The 18,337-nt window shown below is 40.0% G+C and overlaps 1 protein-coding gene across 2 annotated transcripts in view; it reads left to right on the top strand.

The window, feature by feature from the left end:
- LOC136260739 (uncharacterized) overlaps window positions 1-18,337 on the top strand; it is a 226,248-nt gene that overhangs the window by 193,978 nt on the left and 13,933 nt on the right. For both annotated transcript variants that reach the window (XM_066054604.1, XM_066054597.1), the window contains exon 5: window positions 11,802-11,951. In XM_066054604.1, the coding sequence (XP_065910676.1) occupies window positions 11,802-11,951 (150 nt within the window). The remainder of the gene's footprint in view (window positions 1-11,801; window positions 11,952-18,337) is intronic.

The raw sequence follows: 18,337 nt of genomic DNA, 5'->3' as shown, positions 1-18,337 counted from the left end.
ACAACTAGTTTGACAGTCCTGATTTTTGGTTCAGGAAAATATCGTCATTAGTCAGCAAAACTACGCATGCGCTTACAGGTGCGCCAGTTGCTAAGTGTGTTGTATCTATGTTATCTTGTACTGTTACGTGTGTTTTCTTGTACCTTGTAACTGTCCAGTCAGCCCGCTATTATTCTCCCAACAATTTAAGCCTGTTACCAGCTGATACAAAACACAACAACACCAAGTCTGCCTTAATTACGTAATAAATTTTTTGTTTGACAGTCACTCACTATCCCGTAACCTTAAAATAGTCAGTGGTTGTGCATTTATTGTTTCAGCCAAGACCATATACAGTTAGAAGAATCACGTATAGATTTTCCATGGGTGCATGGGCTACAATATTGGCTCACTGGTGCACAGTGGTATAAATGATGATAATGCTATGTAATATAGTTTGTGCAGCTATAGTTTGTCGTTCATGTGAGTATTGTATCCATTTGGTATATATACCACAGTGAAGAAATCTATGTTGACATTATGAATGCATATGGTTTCCCACAAACAATATGTGGCATCTACAATAAATTGTTTCACACTCCACATCATATACATAATAGAGTTAGCCTGTAGAGTAACTAATCTGCATGCACACACATACAGTCAGATACTGTGTGTCTGTAATGTCTACTGTAAACCATGGGTTACATTTCGGAATGCTCAGATCACATATCGGTGTGTTTGGCCTAGTTTCCGGATTTCAGCAAGTTTTTGTAGGATCAATAATAAAAACAGGAAGTGACGTCACTATGACTGCCACATAAGTACTGCCACGTGTTCACACCAATTGGCTTTTTTCTTGCTCTCAGCTAGCGAAAGTAGGATCAAAGATCATGTCTTCAAGCGATTCATCTCATCGCCGACACAAGAAGAAGCATCGCCACTGTCGCCATCATAGACGAAGTCCTTCCAGGGAATCGTCGCATTTGGGTCCGTGTTCGAATCGTTGCACAAGGAGATGGCCACACTCTATTCCGCGAAGAACTCAGAAGAATCTCCTCAAGAGTTGCTGTCATGGAAGGGCAGAGGCCTCCCTTCGTTCAGACTGAATCCGGCCTGGAGCAAAGCCTCCACACCGTGCCTGTCGAACGTACATACCGAGGAGCAGAGCCTCCCTTTGGCAACAACCCAGGCCGAGCAACAAAGCCTCCTCGACTACAGAGACAGAGCTGACGGGGCAGAGCCCCAAACAGAAGATATCCTGACTTGCAAGCGACCTGATGCCACAAAATGGGACTGGGGTGAGGACGGAGATAAAGTCATTACTCCCTCCACCAAGGTTCCCAGGCTGGATCCCAAACAGAAAATGATTGACCATAGGCAACAGCAGCCTTTTCAGAAGAGCCACCCCTACAGTTCCAGGGAGGTGGCAACAACAGGGGAAGGGGTCACAAAAATTCTACAAGCCAGGGTGTCAATACACTCAGCTGTGACCCTAAAAGTGCCAGAGTACACACAAAGACAAAGGGTATCAGAGAATACACCTCACTTACATGTTTTAGCCAATCAACAAATGTCAGAGGTCACACCACTGAATGTTCTGGAGGGTACATAAAAGGCTTCAGAGAAGTCAATCCAGGCAGCTTGTCCAGTCACAGTGGCAGAGCCCACTCAGTATACAATCCTAGGTCTACTCATAGTGTACCTATCCTTAACACTAGGGAATCCACCATTGATTCAACTGTCTCGGAGAGGCATGTTGCCATTGGCAGAGACAATTTGTCAGACCACTCAGACCTTTGCTGGCAGAATCAGCCTATTCAGGTCAAACTGGAAGGCCCTAACTCAGGAACCATGGCTCATTCAAACAGTACTAGAGGGTTATCACATTCCCCTCTTGTCTGCTCCCCTCCAACAATCTCCACCCTGCAACCCTCACATGTCCGCAGAGGATGCAGCAATGCTGGAGGAGGAGATACAGTCCCTCCTGCAGAAACAGGCCATATGTCAAATTTCAGTCCCAACAGAGGAGTTCTATTCGAATATGTTCATAGTACCAAAGAAAGATGGGGATCAGAGACCTGTCATCAACTTGAAGCACTTAAACAAATTTGTGAAATCAGAGCATTTTAAGATGGAGGGGCTACATACAGTGAAAGCTCTCCTAAGGATCGAGAAACGACTGGATGGCCAAAGTGGACCTGAAGGATGCCTTCTTTATGGTCCCAATAGCCCCTCAATTTCATCATCTCCTACTCTTCAAGTTGGGGGAGAAGACATTCCAGTTCAAATGCCTCCCCTTTGGTCTATGCACAGTCCCAAGGGTCTTTACAAAGATTCTCAAGCCATCAGTGGAGATGCTCAGATCTCTGGATATTTGACTAGTAATTTACTAGGACGATATGCTATTGATGGCAAGCTCCAAGCAGAAGCTATTGGATCACATCCAGATGTCATTGTTTCTCCTAGAGAACCTGGGGTTCATCATCAACAGCAAAAAATCTATCGTGTCCCCAGCCCAAGAAACAGAATTTCGGGAAATGACGGTAAACTCAGCAACTATGGACCTGAAATTACCAAGGGAGAAGATCAAAAAAATCAGGCAGGAAGCTCACCACCTGCTATCCTTGGAACAACCATCAGCTCAATTACTCTCCCAGCTTTTAGGGAAGCTAAATGCAACCACTCCAGCTCTGCAAATGGCACCATTATTTTGCCGCTCACTACAAATCTGCCTGAAGCAAGCCCTATTAGTCAGCCAGCAGAATTACCAGGCAGTGGTCCAATTATCCCCTCAAGCGCTGGAAGATCTTCAGTGGTGGGAACTCCACCTCAGCTCTTGGAATGGACGAAGCCTAATTACCTAGGCATCATCCATGACAATAACATCAGATGCTTCCCTACAAAGTTGGGGAGCAACTTCCAATGGAATTCGGACCAGAGGTCCTTGGTCTCCATCAGAAAAATCTCTTCACATCAATTGCCTAGAGCTGCTAGCTGCTACATTAGCAGTTCCAACATATGCCAAGGAGAAGTCAGGAATCTCAATTCTCCTACAACTGGACAACTCTACAGCAGTTGCCTATATCAACAGAAGGGGGGGGGGGGGGGGGGGGGGACAGCATCACCAAAATTGTCTCAGCTAACAAAGGACCTGTGGTTATGGTGCATGTGGAGAAACATACTCCTTCAAGCTCAGCACCTACCAGGAGTTCCGAACACAATCGCAGACGAGGAGTCCAGAACATGGTCAGACAGGTCGGAATGGAAGCTTTCCCCAATCCTATTCCAGGAATCAATCATTTGGTGGGACCATTGTCCACAGACCTGTTTGCAAGCAGATCGTCATCTCAACTCCCAGTATTTGTGAGTTGGAGGCCAGATCCTCTGGCAGCAGCCACAGATGCATTTACTCAGGATTGGAATACTCTTCCAGAATAATTGTATGCCAATCCACCTTGGGGTCTGATAGGCAGAGTCCTGTCGCTAGTACACACCCAAGGAGTTCAGGAGCTTGTGCTAGTAGCACCAGTTTTGAAAGCCCAAGCTTGGTATCCCTTGCTCCTCCAAATGTTGATCAGAGTACCAATTCTTATTCCACAGTCTCCAGACACAATACAGTCAGTGTATCAGAACAACCTACCGGACATCATACCACAGTTTGCTGTGTGGGTTACAGTATATCTGCCAACAATGTAAAGATAGCCACCTTTCTCAGGTAGCAGCAAACCTTATCCTCTCATCATGGAGAGACAAATCCAATAGATCATACAACTCCTCTTTCAGTAAATGGGCTAGCTGGTGTGGTGAATGGAATAGAAATCCCTTATCAGGTCCTTTGAGTGATGTAGCCAATTTCGTAGCTGAGCTCTATGAACAAGGCTACAAACACAGCTCATTAAATGCTTACTGTTCAGCCATTTCTTCAACCCACGACAAAGTTGATGGCCACCCTGTTGGGTAACATCCTACAATTGTGAGAGTTCTAAAGGGAGCTTACAACACAAGACCCCCTTTACCCAGATACTCTTCTACATAGGAAGTGTCAAAGGTAACCTCTTACATTGTTTCCTTGGGTGATAACAAGTCTTTGTCATTAAAAATGTCGTCACACAAATTGGTTGTGTTACTGGCTTTAACAAGGCCATCAAGGTCCAATGACTTATCCAACTTGAGCTTGAAAGCTATGAGAGTGCTACCAGATGGTGTGCAATTTAACCCAGTTTGTTTATCAAAACAGTCTCGTCCATCCAGGCTCCTCAAGCCTTTTACACTCCCTTCATTCTCTTCTGACAAGAGGCTATGTCCAAAGGAGGCCCTACAAGCATATGCAGCAAGGACAGAGTCCTTTAGGGGTGAAGGGAAAGACAAGCTTCTCCTTTCATATGTCAAGCCCCACAATCCAATATCTTCATCTTCAGTGGCCAGATGGATAGTTACCCTGCTCAAATTAGCTGGGATAGACACTGACACATTTAAGTCACAGAGAAGTGCTTCTGCTACTGCAGCAGCATCAGCCGGAGTTACAACAAATCAAATAATGGATGCTGCTGATTGGAGATCTGAATCTGTTTTTGAGAGGTTTTATTACAAACCAGCCAACAGTAACTCTGTGGGACAAGCAGTGCTGTCCTCATCCTCAACAGATTCTCTACAAACATCACATTGATATGTGATCCGAGCATTCCAAAATGTAATTACCTGAATGGCTCAGATCACAGAGTGATTTCCAGCTCTTCTGGATTACATGAAGAATGTGAGGTGAACATATCAACGTCCCACCCATCCCTTACCCGTCAATATGTTCAATCTGTCTTGTTTAGGGAGCAGAGCCTCCCAGTTTGATATACATAGTGAGCAGCATCTCCCTACCCCTAAATTGCTCCAATCAGCAATGATACATATTATTATAGCCATAAAAAGGCCGATCAGTGTGAACACGTGGCATCGCTTACGTATGTGGCAGTCATAGTGACGTTACTTCCTGTTTTTATTATTGATCCTACAAAAACTTGACGAAATCCGGAAACTAGGCCAAACACATTGATATGTTCACCTCACATTCCTCATGTAATCCAGAATAGCTGGCAATCACTCTGTAATCTGGGCCATTCAGATAATTATCAGCAGCATGAAGCCATGTTGTTTACACAATGTGGCCAGACAATTAAGGCACTCACAAATAGTTGTAATTTTTATTAACAAAACTAACTGACTTCACCAAACTTGAGGCTTTGTGTGGAAAGGAAATAGTTTATAGAAACTACATTCATAACAATGAATAATCTCTGGTGTCAGCCTATCACTTCATTAGCTATGTCTCTGTGAGAAAGCACTTGTATAGTTGCTCATATAGCAAATCGCGATCATGCCCCTACATGAAGAAGTATGCTCATCGTGCAGAGACGCTATGCGCGATCTTCTAAGTGTAAGAAGTGCTGTTACAGCCTTGAGTGGTAGTACTGCTTCAGCCTAGACTAAACACTACAACTGAACAAAGCTCAGGCATTAAACGGAATCCTGTAATTTTATTGTTATACGGCTTGTTATTGTTATTGTTATTAAAGCTTTACAGTGACCAGCACTGAAGATCTGACAGCAACATGTGCTGCAGCCTTTGGATTACCTAAGCCTAGCAAACTTGAACTGGAAACCTAAGAACAGTACTTGACCTAGCTAGCAATAAGGTGTAACAGAAAAGGGCCAAAGAAAGGAAAAAATCCCTCCTACCCTAGGATTCAAACCACAGGTCACCCAATGTCTAGTTGTGGCCACACTCAGTCTTCCTCCAGGAGGGCTGGATTTTCTTCAGCTTTAATATACGGAACTGTGCCAATAGTGTAATGGTGAAGAGAACTTAAAGAAAAATCTCGACGTGTAGGGTGGTTCGTGATCTGTGGAATACCAGCTTATTAATAAGTCATGGACACACGGAAGGACTCAGTAAGCATGGCTATATAGTTTTTAGCTCGAAAAAGTTGATAATTTTTGCTGTATATGAGTGAAACAAAAGAAGAAGAAGAAGGATATGAATAATATGAAGATGAACAAATTGGCAAATTTCAGTGTTGTCCCAAATACACATACTGTTTCCTTTTTACTTTATACATACTACTGGACCAATACTCATTGCAAATAACCGCTAGATGGTTGTTTTGAGTTGGAGGATGCTTTCCAAGGTGGTCTTTAGGCGTGTGTTCTATTAGAGTTTTTGCAAAAAAAATCCTATTATGAATCCACTATCGTGGTTCATGATGGACTAGTACTATTCCGTAAAGGTGGCGTAAAGTGTCTCTAGGATGATTTTTGAAGGCGGAATTTTTTTGTGATACGTGAAATTTTCACCTGGATCCCTACTTAAATGGTACTACTGTACCGTTTGATAGTGCTCAACTGGCAATTTTTGTAATATACTGAAATGCAGTGAACACATGACAAAACAGATTATGCTAACTTTGAATTCATTTCTTCCTATCTGGATAATTATCCAAACTAAGGTGTGTGATACCATAGTTAGTTGGATCCAGTCATTTATCCTACAGTCCAGTCAGCAGTGAATAGAAAGTTTGCACATGCATGTAAAAACTTGTTTATCTACAATGATATTATAATCTAATCCAAAACAGCCAAGCTGTAAAAAAAGTGTGCGGCCCTCAGAAAGGCTATGGTGAAAAAAGATGTGAAATCCAAGGTGGTGGCCAAGAAATGGCTGTGATGGTAGGTTAATGGTAAAAACTTTAATAATGACAATTCAGGTAAATTTTGTGAAGCGACACAAAAATTCACCTGAATTGTCGTTATTAAAATTTTTACCATTAACCTACCATCACAGCCATTTCTTGGCCGCCACCTTGGATTTCACATCTTTTTTCACCATAGCCTTTCTGACGGCTGCACACTTTTTTTACAGCTTGGCTGTTTTGGATTAGATTTCATTTCTTTTTGTATTTGTATACCCCAAAGCTGGCCTATGGCCAGCTTTGGGACATTTTTAACCTATGTTTTTTTCTTTACTACAGGAAGGAGAAAAGATGAAGTAGATGTACTTTAAATATTTTATCAGTAAATGTACAAATTATATATATATGTGACCGGATTTCGAAAAGGGGTCTTCCACACACATCCAATTTACGAACTTTGGCAGTTCATAATGTCAGATAGGAAAATAGTATCGCCTTGAAATTTGGACAGTGATGAGTAACAACATAGGTTAATACATGAACAAAATTTCAGGTTAGTATCTTCTTTGAGCACAAAGGTATGGTCATTCAAGTTCATAGAATTGGATGTGTGTGGAAGACCCTTTTTCGTAAATCCGGTCACCTATAATACATATGTGACCGGATTTGCAAAAGGGGCCTTCCACACATCCAATTTTCCAACTTTGACAATTGATAACTTCAGATTGGAAAGAGCTATTGCCTTGAAATTTGGGCAGTGGTGATTTCTTTGCAGCTGAACTCTTTACATGATGGTTTCTTTGTAGCTGAACTCTCTACAAGGTAATTTCTTCTAGCTGATCTCTCTCTACAGGGAGATTTGTTTGTAGCTGAACGATCTACAAGGTAACTTCTTCTAGCTGATCTCTCTACAGGGTGATTTGTTTGTAGCTGAATTCTGTACAGGTGATTTGTTTGCAGCTGAGCTCTTTACGGTTTCTTTGTAGCTGAACTCTCTACAAAGTAACTTCTTCTAACTGATCTTTCTAAAGGATGATTTGTTTGTAGCTGAACTATCTACAAGGTAATTTCTTCTAGCTGATCTCTCTACAGGGTGATTTGTTTGTAGCTGAATTCTGTACAGATGATTTGTTTGCAGCTGAGCTCTTTACAGAATGGTTTCTTTGTAGCTGAACTCTCTACAAGGTAACTTTTCTAGCTGATATCTCTACAAGGTGACTAGTTTGTAGCTGAACTCTCTACATGGTGGTTTCTTTTTGTAACTGAACTTTCTACAAGGTGACTTCTTCTAGCTGATCTTTCAATAGGGTGATTTGTTTGTAGCTTCACTCTCTACAAGGTAACTTCTTTTAGCTGATCTCTCTACAGGGAGATTTGTTTGTAGCTGAACTCTCTACAGGTGATTTGTTTGTAGCTGAATTCTGTACAGGTGATTTGTTTGCAGCTGAGCTCTTTACAGAATGGTTTCTTTGTAGCTGAACTCTCTAAAAGGTAACTTCTTCTAATTGATCTTTCTACAGGGTGATTTGTTTGTAGCTGAACTATCTACAAGGTAATATCTTCTAGCTGATCTCTCTACAGGGTGATTTGTTTGAAGCTGAATTCTGTACAGGTGATTTGTTTGCAGCTGAGCTCTTTACAGAATGGTTTCTTTGTAGCTGAACTCTCTACAAGGTCATTTCTTCTAGCTGATCTCTCTACAGGGAGATTTGTTTGTATCTGAACTCTCTACAAGGTAACTTTTCTAGCTGATGTCTCTACAAGGTGGCTAGTTTGTAGCTGAACTCTCTACAGGGTGGTTTCTTTGTAACTGAACTTTCTACAAGGTGACTTCTTCTAGCTGATCTTTCAATAGGATGATTTGTTTGTAGCTTCACTCTCTACAAGGTAACTTCTTCTAGCTGATCTCTCTACAGGGAGATTTGTTTGAAGCTGAACTACCTACAAGGTAACTTCTTCTATCTGATCTCTCTACAGGGTGATTTGTTCGTAGCTGAATTCTGTACAGGTGATTTGTTTGCAGCTGAGCTATTTACAAAATGGTTTCTTTGTAGCTGAACTCTCTACAAGGTAACTTCTTCTAACTGATCTTTCTACAGGGCAATTTGTTTGTGGCTGCATTTTCTACAGGATGATTTCTTTGGAGCTGAACTCTCTACATGGTGGTTTCTTTGTAGCTGAACTCTCTACAAGGTAATTTCTTCTAGCTGATCTCTCTACAGGGAGATCTGTTTGTAGCTGAACTATCTACAAGGTAACTTCTTCTAACTGATCTTTCTACAGGGCAATTTGCTTGTGGCAGAATTTTATACAGGGTGATTTCTTTGCAGCTTAACTCTCTACATGGTGGTTTCTTTGTAGATGAACTCTCTACAAGGTAACTTCTTCTAGCTGATCTCTCTACAGGGTGATTTGTTTGTAGCTGAACGATCTACAAGGTAACTTCTTCTAGCTGATCTCTCTACAGGGTAGTTTCTTTGTAGCTGAACTCTCTACAAGGTAACTTCTTCTAACTGATCTTTCTACAGGGCAATTTGTTTGTGGCTGCATTTTCTACAGGGTGATTTCTTTGCAATTGAACTCTCTACATGGTGGTTTCTTTGTAGCTGAACTCTCTACAAGGTAATTTCTTCTAGCTGATCTCTCTACAGGGTGATTTGCTTGTAGCTGAACTATCTACAAGATAACTTCTTCTAGCTGATCTCTCTACATGGTGATTTGTTTATAGCTGAATTCTGTATAGGTGATTTGTTTGCAGCTGAGCTTTTTAAATAATGGTTTCTTTGTAGCTGAACTCTCTCAAGGTAACTTCTTCTAGCTGATGTCTTTACAGGGTCACTAGTGTGTAGCTGAATTCTCTACATGGTGGTTTCTTTGTAACTGAACTCTCTACAAGGTAACTTTTTCTAGCTCATCTTTCTACAGGGTGATTTATTTGTAGCTGAATTCTGTACAGGTGATTTGTTTGCAGCTGAGCTCTTTAAAGAATGGTTTCTTTGTAGCTGAACTCTCTACAAGGTAACTTCTTCTAGCTGATGTCTCCACAAAGTCACTAGTTTGTAGCTGAGTTCTCTACATGGTGGTTTCTTTGTAACTGAACTCTCTACAAGGTGACCTCTTCTAGCTGATCTTTCTACAGGGTGATTTGTTTGAAGCTGAACTCTCTACAAGGTAACTTCTTCTAGCTGATCTCTCTACAGGGAGATTTGTTTGTAGCTGAACTCTCTACATAATGGTTTCTTTATAGCTGAACTCTCTTACAAGGTAACTTCTTCTAGCTAATCTCTCTACAGGGAGATTTGTTTGTAGCTGATCTCTCTGCATGATGGTTTCTTTGTAGCTGAACTCTCTGCAAGATAACTTCTTCTATTGATCTCTCCACAGGGCGATTTGTTTGTAGCTGAACTCTCTACATGGTGGTTTCTTTGTAGCTGAACTCTACAAGGTGATTATTTCATGCTGAACTATCTTTTTCCACAGTTGCATGAACTCCATACAAGGTATCTTCTTCTAGCTGATCTCTCTACAGGGTGACTTGTGTGTAGCTGATCTCTATACAGGTTTCTTATTTCTAGCTGATCTCTTGAATTCTCTTCAGGGTGACTGCTCTATTAGGATGACTGCTCTATTAGGGTATCTCGATCTCGCACTTTCTGCACCAAGTTGGATTTCGTGTTATAACTCCGTGGCTTTAAGTCTGATTCTTCTACACCATTGATGAGCCTTTCTAAGATGATTACTCCATCTGTACAACGATTTTCAAAGCATTACCCCAAGCGGTTTATCTGGTAGGCGTGGCAAGCAATCGTTTTGTTTATTAGCTAATCTCGATTGCGTAATTGTTACACACTGTTGATTTTTTCGTTGTATCTTCCTGTTTTTTAGCTCTATTTCTTTCAAACCACAAAATGTTTGAGGTTCAATAGTTAACCTATTCACCCACCGATTTTCAGCTTCTTCCCATACGCGGTTTACCCTGTAGTCGTGACAACATATTGGTGTTATTTTTCGTGAATAATCGCTCATAACTCTTTGCCTGTTTATCGTTTTTCAAGCCAAAGTTGGTACCGAGATGCGCCTTTATATCCCCCTTCTGTGTGCCAAATTTCAAGGCAATCGGATATGGCGTTCAAGTTTTATAGCAGTTTTTGTAAGTGTGCGACAAGAAAAAGAAAAAGAAGAAAAAAACAAAGAAACTGAGCCAATTTTTGAAGTCGCATATCTCGGGAACGCGTGAAGCGATTTCGCTCAAATTTGGAATGTGGAGTGCTGCAGTTGGAGGGCATGTCCACAGCAAAAATCGTCTTGTTTCATCAAGGGAGCACAGAGCTACGGAGGTGCGAAAATTGCATTTTCTTTCTTCCTGTCAATATACTCACGGGTGTTACGCGCCGGCTTCTTGGGCCGCACGACACACTACCGTGTATCTTGATAGGAATTCAGCATGCTTAGATTACAGTGGTAACACACATGACATGCAGACGGCCAATACTTGCGTTACGGTATAGGACAGCCTGTACAAGTATTTAGCAATATACACATGTGCACTAGCTTGTGTTCTTTGAATTCACATGTGGGATCTAACATGTAATGCGCTAAGCTGTATTTGAGCTGTACTGTAATACGTTTACATATTAATTAAATGAATATTGGTCATCTAAACCCAAAATTATCAGATAATACTTGCCAAACAGTATTGTATTGTATTGTCTCCTTCAAATTACATGGACTAGTTTGTACTGATCTTTCTGCTATGTACATGTATATGCGGTGAATAAGCTCACTGTGGTCAGCAACTGATTGTGTGCATAGCATACTGTATATGTTGTGGTATCAAACAGAACAACAGTTCTTACCAGTAAGTGATCATAATTAAATGGCAGTCTATAGTCAGTTTATATTCAGTTTCAACTGGCCTCTGCCAAAACCAGTAATATCAATAGGTGAATAATTATGTGTTCATTCCAAATGAATTTTGTACTGGAACAACAATGTTTTCATGCAACATGTTTACACATCTGTACTATAGTTATAAATAAAATCACAATCTTTGTGTGTACAGCAATATTTACAGCACTTTGTAGATGTACAGATTTAACACACAGTATACACAATAATACTGTGTGTGCTTCTTTCATACAGCCAGCAGTAGTATTAGTGGTGGTGGTGATGGTGATGGTAGTGGAGATGCTGGAGGTATCATTGGTGGAGTAGTTGGAGGAATAATTGCAGTTATTGCAGTGATCATGATCATTGTTGTGTTGTACTGGTTTTGTGTTTACAAGAAGAAAGGTAATTTTAAAATGAGGTTGTGTATCAAAAAAGTGCAGTAGTATGCATCTTTGCTTTATAATTGTGGGTATAGTTGCTACAATTCTTGTACCAAAAATATCAACCCTGTATGTCTCACTTTTCTTTTGTGATGATTTGACAACATTGATTAACAAGCTTAAAGTAAAGCAACGTACTAAAACAATCTGAAACAGTTCCAGCATGTTTTTAAAGCATTTTTTTACTGACTAAGTTGTATTGCACCTTTTCAAACATACTTAATACAACATCTTTAAACAGGCTATAGGACCAGGCATCCAACAGACTTTCAGAACTTGTGCTGTAAAGCCTTAATATATAAATATATATACATTATATATAGTGCAGTTGTTGAAGGTTAAAAAATGACCATACCCGGAAAAAAATGGTATAAAGATAAAATTGGTATCATTAGATGCAGAAGTTTCTGGAGAACAACATATCCAAAATCCTCTAAAATCCTCTTTGGGGAAAAAAGTTATGGACGTTTGAAGCTTTATGCTAATATAGTGCAACAAGGCATTAACCTCCAAAACTTTAATTTTATGTTTCTGATTATAACTTGAGATGTATGCCACATATCTTAATTCTGTTTTTTGTACATGGTTATGCTCATGTATCTGTACTTATTTGTACACAGGTTACCATGACAACAACCACAATTATCTTGTGATTTGAATTATATATATATATATTAATTTATGGTTTTTAGTTGTTATCCATGTCTATTTTTATGTATAAAAGCTACTTTTGAGTTTGGTAACAATTTTGTGGTATAGATGAAAACTCTAATTAAGCCCAACAATTCAGTCAGTAGCCCATTTAAAAAAAATGTTTTAAAATTAAGTTTCGGCCATTTTGTGATTTGGTTAAGGTTTCATAAATATATTTCTAGTTTTACATACTCAAAAAAAATTACATAATATGCTTCTGGAAGAAAATACACAGCTTAAATCACGATAATTACGGGTAAAGCAGTAGCCCGTCTTTATGCATGGAATTGGGATAGTTACGAACAGTTACGAACTCATACCCGTATATGGACAATTACGGGGTTCGTTAAAGTGCTACTATTAACTCAACCTCGTATATGGACAATTACGAGTTTTGTTAAAGTGTCACGATTCTACTAGTATTGTATTAAAGAATGTCTACCAAGCAGAGTGACAGGAAACGGCGAAAGAGAGCTTGGATATATTGCGAACATTGCAATCGAACAGTTTCAGTACCTCGACGGCACCGCCACAAGAGATTCCGGCTTATGCCAGATGAAGAGACATCATTAATCAGTAGCAGCAGTAGCTCGAGCGATGAAGAAATTTGTTGTTGAAGCTCACCATATAAACTTGGAGGAAAGTGATCGTAAAGAGGAAGACACAAACTGTGTGTATGATACAGTGATGTAAGAGGCACTTATAAATGTCTACTAGCACCTGCCCAAGTAAAGGGATGGGTAAAAGGACTGGATAAAGGGACTGAGGACACGAGTTAATGGCAGAGTAACTCCAAGTGACATTGGTACATATTAGAAGTGCAATTTAAAGCTAGATTCGGCAAATCTATTAGAGCGTCTAAATTAATTATCCCGGGTTTTCTTAAGCACCTATCAACTTTAAGCCCTACTACCCTACCGGATTACTAGGGGATTAGTGGAGGATTTAGGCCCAATTTGATCAGAAACTTTGCTCCGCTAGTATTGGATTGCTTTAGGCATTTGTTTAGCTTGAAAGCTATAAGATTTAGCTAATCATTTTCCTAAAGAATATTCCAGCCATACTACATGGAGATTTGACCATTGGTTGTTCCCCAGTTGGTGGAGAATTAAATTTTCGAAAAGTCAGATCCCCACCATTTATACCACTACGTCTGGTGGTGGAGGTGTTGGATAACATTGATAATATAATAGCATAAAATATAGTGGCATGTAGCTTTACCACTGCATGTACTTTGCAGACAGAAGTAACTCATCTGACAGAGACAGAGTATGACAGTACAACACAGCTAAAATCATGATAAATAAGGGGATTTCGGTAGCCCATCTTTGTAACTGAAAATGGGTAAGGACGTACTGATACGGGGTTACATCCATTCATGGATATTGATGGAAAACATACTGTTCTTGGAAATGATCATGATAATAACATCGACAGAACCTAGGACCATGGACTAAATCACAAGGAAAAAACTAGCATGCATGATGGTGAACACTAAATAACTAGTTCAACACTGACCGCACAAGCACTATAGCCGAAGAGTGTAGAAGTCCCGTGATTTTCACTACAATGGCAGATTCGTGGTTGCATAGAAACCAGAAATCACTAAATATTACATAGTCCCTAATAGAGTAATCACCCTAGCTAATAAAGCAGTCACTCTAATAGAGCAGTCACCCACCAACTAACATTATAATCGGGTGCAAATAAAACACTACATAGATTGTCAATAAACTACAGTTGCATTATATTGCACAATATATCACAACATCTGGAAATTCAGCAAGTCTTCAAAGGCCTCATCCTCATAATGTCCAATCTTTAAATTCAGCATGAGGTTTGAGGTTGCCTAAGTTCTGATCTCCAATCTTTGGGTAGTACTTTCTTCCACTGTCTTTCTTACTAGCCAATGAAGGTCTATAAAATACAGGTATTTGTACTATTTGATAGTCAGTGTGAAAATACAAAACAACCAACACACCTAGACTATGACACAGGTATTCCTTAGAAATAAAATACACATAGCAGCAGGTTGCCAGTGCTTGGATACACAACACACCTACAATACCCGGATACAGGTCCCCAGTACATAACAGCACCAACTAAACAATAGTCGAGAACCATTTGAATGCAAAGACAGTGGTACGTACATAATTATTGTATATGCAACAGTTTATTAATATCTGTACATATTATAGTATCAAAAGGAAGAACTAGAAGTTTTTGACACACTAAGCGGAGATAATGGGAGTGACAGTGATTATGGGGGAATTGTGTTGTAAATATTATCTAATCCAAAACAGCCAAGCTGTAAAAAAAGTGTGCGGCCCTCAGAAAGGCTATGGTGAAAAAAGATGTGAAATCCAAGGTGGCGGCCAAGAAATGGCTGTGATGGTAGGTTAGTGGTAAAAATTTTAATAATGACAATTCAGGTGAATTTTTGTGCCGCTTCACAAAAATTCACCTGAATTGTCGTTATTAAAATTTTTACCACTAACCTACCATCACAGCCATTTCTTGGCCGCCACCTTGGATTTCACATCTTTTTTCACCATAGCCTTTCTGAGGGCCGCACACTTTTTTTACAGCTTGGCTGTTTTGGATTAGATTTCATTTCTTTTTGTATTTGTATACCCCAAAGCCGGCCTATGGCCAGCTTTGGGACTTTTTTAACCTATGTTTTTTTCTTTACTACAGGAAGAAGAAAAGATGAAGTAGATGTACTTTAAATATTTTATCAGTAAATGTACAAATTATATATACTGTATAATACATATGTGACCGGATTTGCGAAAAGGGGTCCAATTTGCCAACTTTGACAATTGATAACTTCAGATTGGAAAGAGCTATTGCCTTGATATTTGGGCAGTGGTGAGCACCACTATAGCTGAATACATGGTGAAATGTTCAGGTTAATATGTTACTTGAACACTGAGTTATGGTCTCCAACATTTACGGAATTGGATGTGTGTGGAAGACCCCTTTTCGCAAATCCGGTCACATATATTGATTACAGAAATCTCCATGGTGGTTTCTTTGTAACTGAACACTCTACAAGGTGACTTCTTCTAATTGCTCTCTCTACAGGGTGAATTGTTTGTAGCTGAACGATCTACAAGGTAACTTCTTCTAGCTGATCTCTCTACAGGGTGATGTGTTTGTAGCTGAATTTTGTATAGGTGATTTGTTTGCAGCTGAGCTCTTTACAGAATGGTTTCTTTGTAGCTGAACTCTCTAAAAGGTAACTTCTTCTAACTGATCTTTCTACAGGGCAATTTGTTTCTGGCAGAATTTTCTACAGGGTGATTTCTTTGCAGCTGAACTCTCTACATGGTGGTTTCTTTGTAGCTGAACTCTCTACAAGGTAATTTCTTCTAGCTGATCTCTCTACAGGGAGGTTTGTTTGTAGCTGAACTATCTACAAGGTAACTTCTTATAGCTGATCTCTACAGGGTGATTTGTTCGTAGTTGAATTCTGTACAGGTGATTTGTTTGCAGCTGAGCTCTTTACAAAATGGTTTCTTTGTAGCTGAACTTTCTCCAAGGTAACTTCTTCTAACTGATCTTTCTACAGGGTGATTTGTTTGTAGCTGAACTATCTACAAGGTAATTTCTTCTAGCTGATCTCTCTACAGGGCGATTTGTTTGTAGCTGAATTCTGTACAAGTGATTTGTTTGCAGCTGAGCTCTTTACAGAATAGTTTCTTTGTAGCTGAACTCTCTACAGGGTGATTTGTTTGTAGCTGAAATCCCTACAAGGTAACTTCTTCTAGCTGATCTCTCTACAGGGTGATTTGTTTGTAGCTGAACTCTCTACAGGTGATTTGTTTGTAGCTGAACTCTACAAGGCGATACTTCTAGGTGATCTCTCTACAGGATTCCTTGTTTCTAACTGAACTCTCAACAGGGTGATCTGTTCATAGCTGAACTTTCTACTGGGTGATTTGTTTGCAGCTGAACTCTCTAAATGGTGGTTTCTTTGTAGCTGAACTCTCTACAATGTGACTTCTTCTAGCTGAACTCTCTACAAGGTGACTTGTTTCTAGCTGATCTCTCTACAGGGTGACTTGTTTCTAGCTGAACTCTCTACAGGTGATTTGTTTGTAGCTGAACTCTCTACATGGTGGTTTCATTGTAGCTGAACTCTCTACAAGGTAACTTCTTCTAGCTGATCTTTTTCACTGCATATTTGTTTGTAGCTGAGTTCTCTACAGGGTGATTTGTTTGCAGCTGAACTCTCTACATGGGAGTTTCATTGTAGCTGAACTCTCTACAATGTGACTTCTTCTAGCTGAACTCTCTACAGGGTGACTTGTTTCTAGCTGAACTCTCTACAGGTGATTTGTTTGCAGCTGGACTCTCTACATGGTGGTTTCTTTGTAGCTGAACTCTCTACAAGGTAACTTCTTCTAGCCGATCTTTCTACAAGGTAATTGAGTTTTTTGCAGCTGAACTCTTTACATGGTGGTTGCTTTGTAGCTGAACTCTCTAAAAGGTGACTTCTTCTAGCTGAACTCTCTACAGGATGATTTGTTTGCAGCTGGATTCTCTACGTGGTAGTTTCTTTGTAGCTGAACTCTCTACAATGTGACTTCTTCTAGCTGAACTCTCTACAGGATGATTTGTTTGCAGCTGGATTCTCTACGTGGTAGTTTCTTTGTAGCTGAACTCTCCACAATGTGACTTCTTCTAGCTGAACTCTCTACAGGGTGACTTGTTTTTAGCTGATCTCTCTACAGGGTGACTTGTTTCTAGCTGAACTCTCTACAGGTGATTTGTTTGCAGCTGAACTCTCTACATGGTGGTTTCTTTGTAGCTGAACTCTCTACAAGGTAACTTCTTCTAGCTGATCTTTCTACAGGGTGATTTGTTTGTAGCTGAATTCTCTACAGCGTGATTTATTTGCAGCTTAACTCTCTACAAGGTGACTTCTTCTAGCTGAACTCTCTACAGAGTGATTGATTTTTTTTGCAGCTGAACTCTCTACATGGTGGTTTCTTTGTAACTTAACTCTCTACAGGGTGATTTGTTTGTAGCTGAACTCTCTACAGGGTGATCTGTTCATAGCTGAACTCCCTATAAGGTAACTTCTTCTAGCTAATCTTTCTACAGGGCGATTTGTTTGTAGCTGAGTTCTCTACAGGGTGATTTGTTTGCAGCTGAACTCTACATGGTAGCTTCTTTGTAGCTCTACAATGTTACTTCTTCTAGCTGAACTCTCTACAAGGTGACTTGTTTCTAGCTGAACTCTCTACAGGTGATTTGTTTGCAGCTGAACTCTCTACATGATTGTTTCTTTGTAGCTGAACTCTCTACAAGGTAGTTTCTTCTAGCTGATCTCTCTACAGGCCGATTTGTTTGTAGCTGAACTCTCTACATGATGGTTTCTTTGTAGCTGAACTCTCTACAAGGTGATTTCTTCTATAGCTGATCTTTCTACAGGGTGATTTGTTTGTAGTTAAACTCTCTACACGATAGATTCTTTGTAGCTGAACTCTCTACAAGGTGATTTCTTCTATAGCTGATCTTTGTACAGGGTGATTTGTTTGTACCTGAACTATCTACATGATGGTTTCTTTGTAGCTGAACTCTCTACAAGGTAACTTCTTCTAGCTGATCTCTCTACAGGACAATTTGTTTGTACCTGAACTCTCA

Source organism: Dysidea avara, chromosome 1, assembly GCF_963678975.1.
Source record: "Dysidea avara chromosome 1, odDysAvar1.4, whole genome shotgun sequence".
Lineage (NCBI taxonomy): Eukaryota > Metazoa > Porifera > Demospongiae > Dictyoceratida > Dysideidae > Dysidea > Dysidea avara.
Note: the sequence above shows the minus strand (reverse complement) of the source record. Positions and strands in the feature narration are given on the sequence as shown.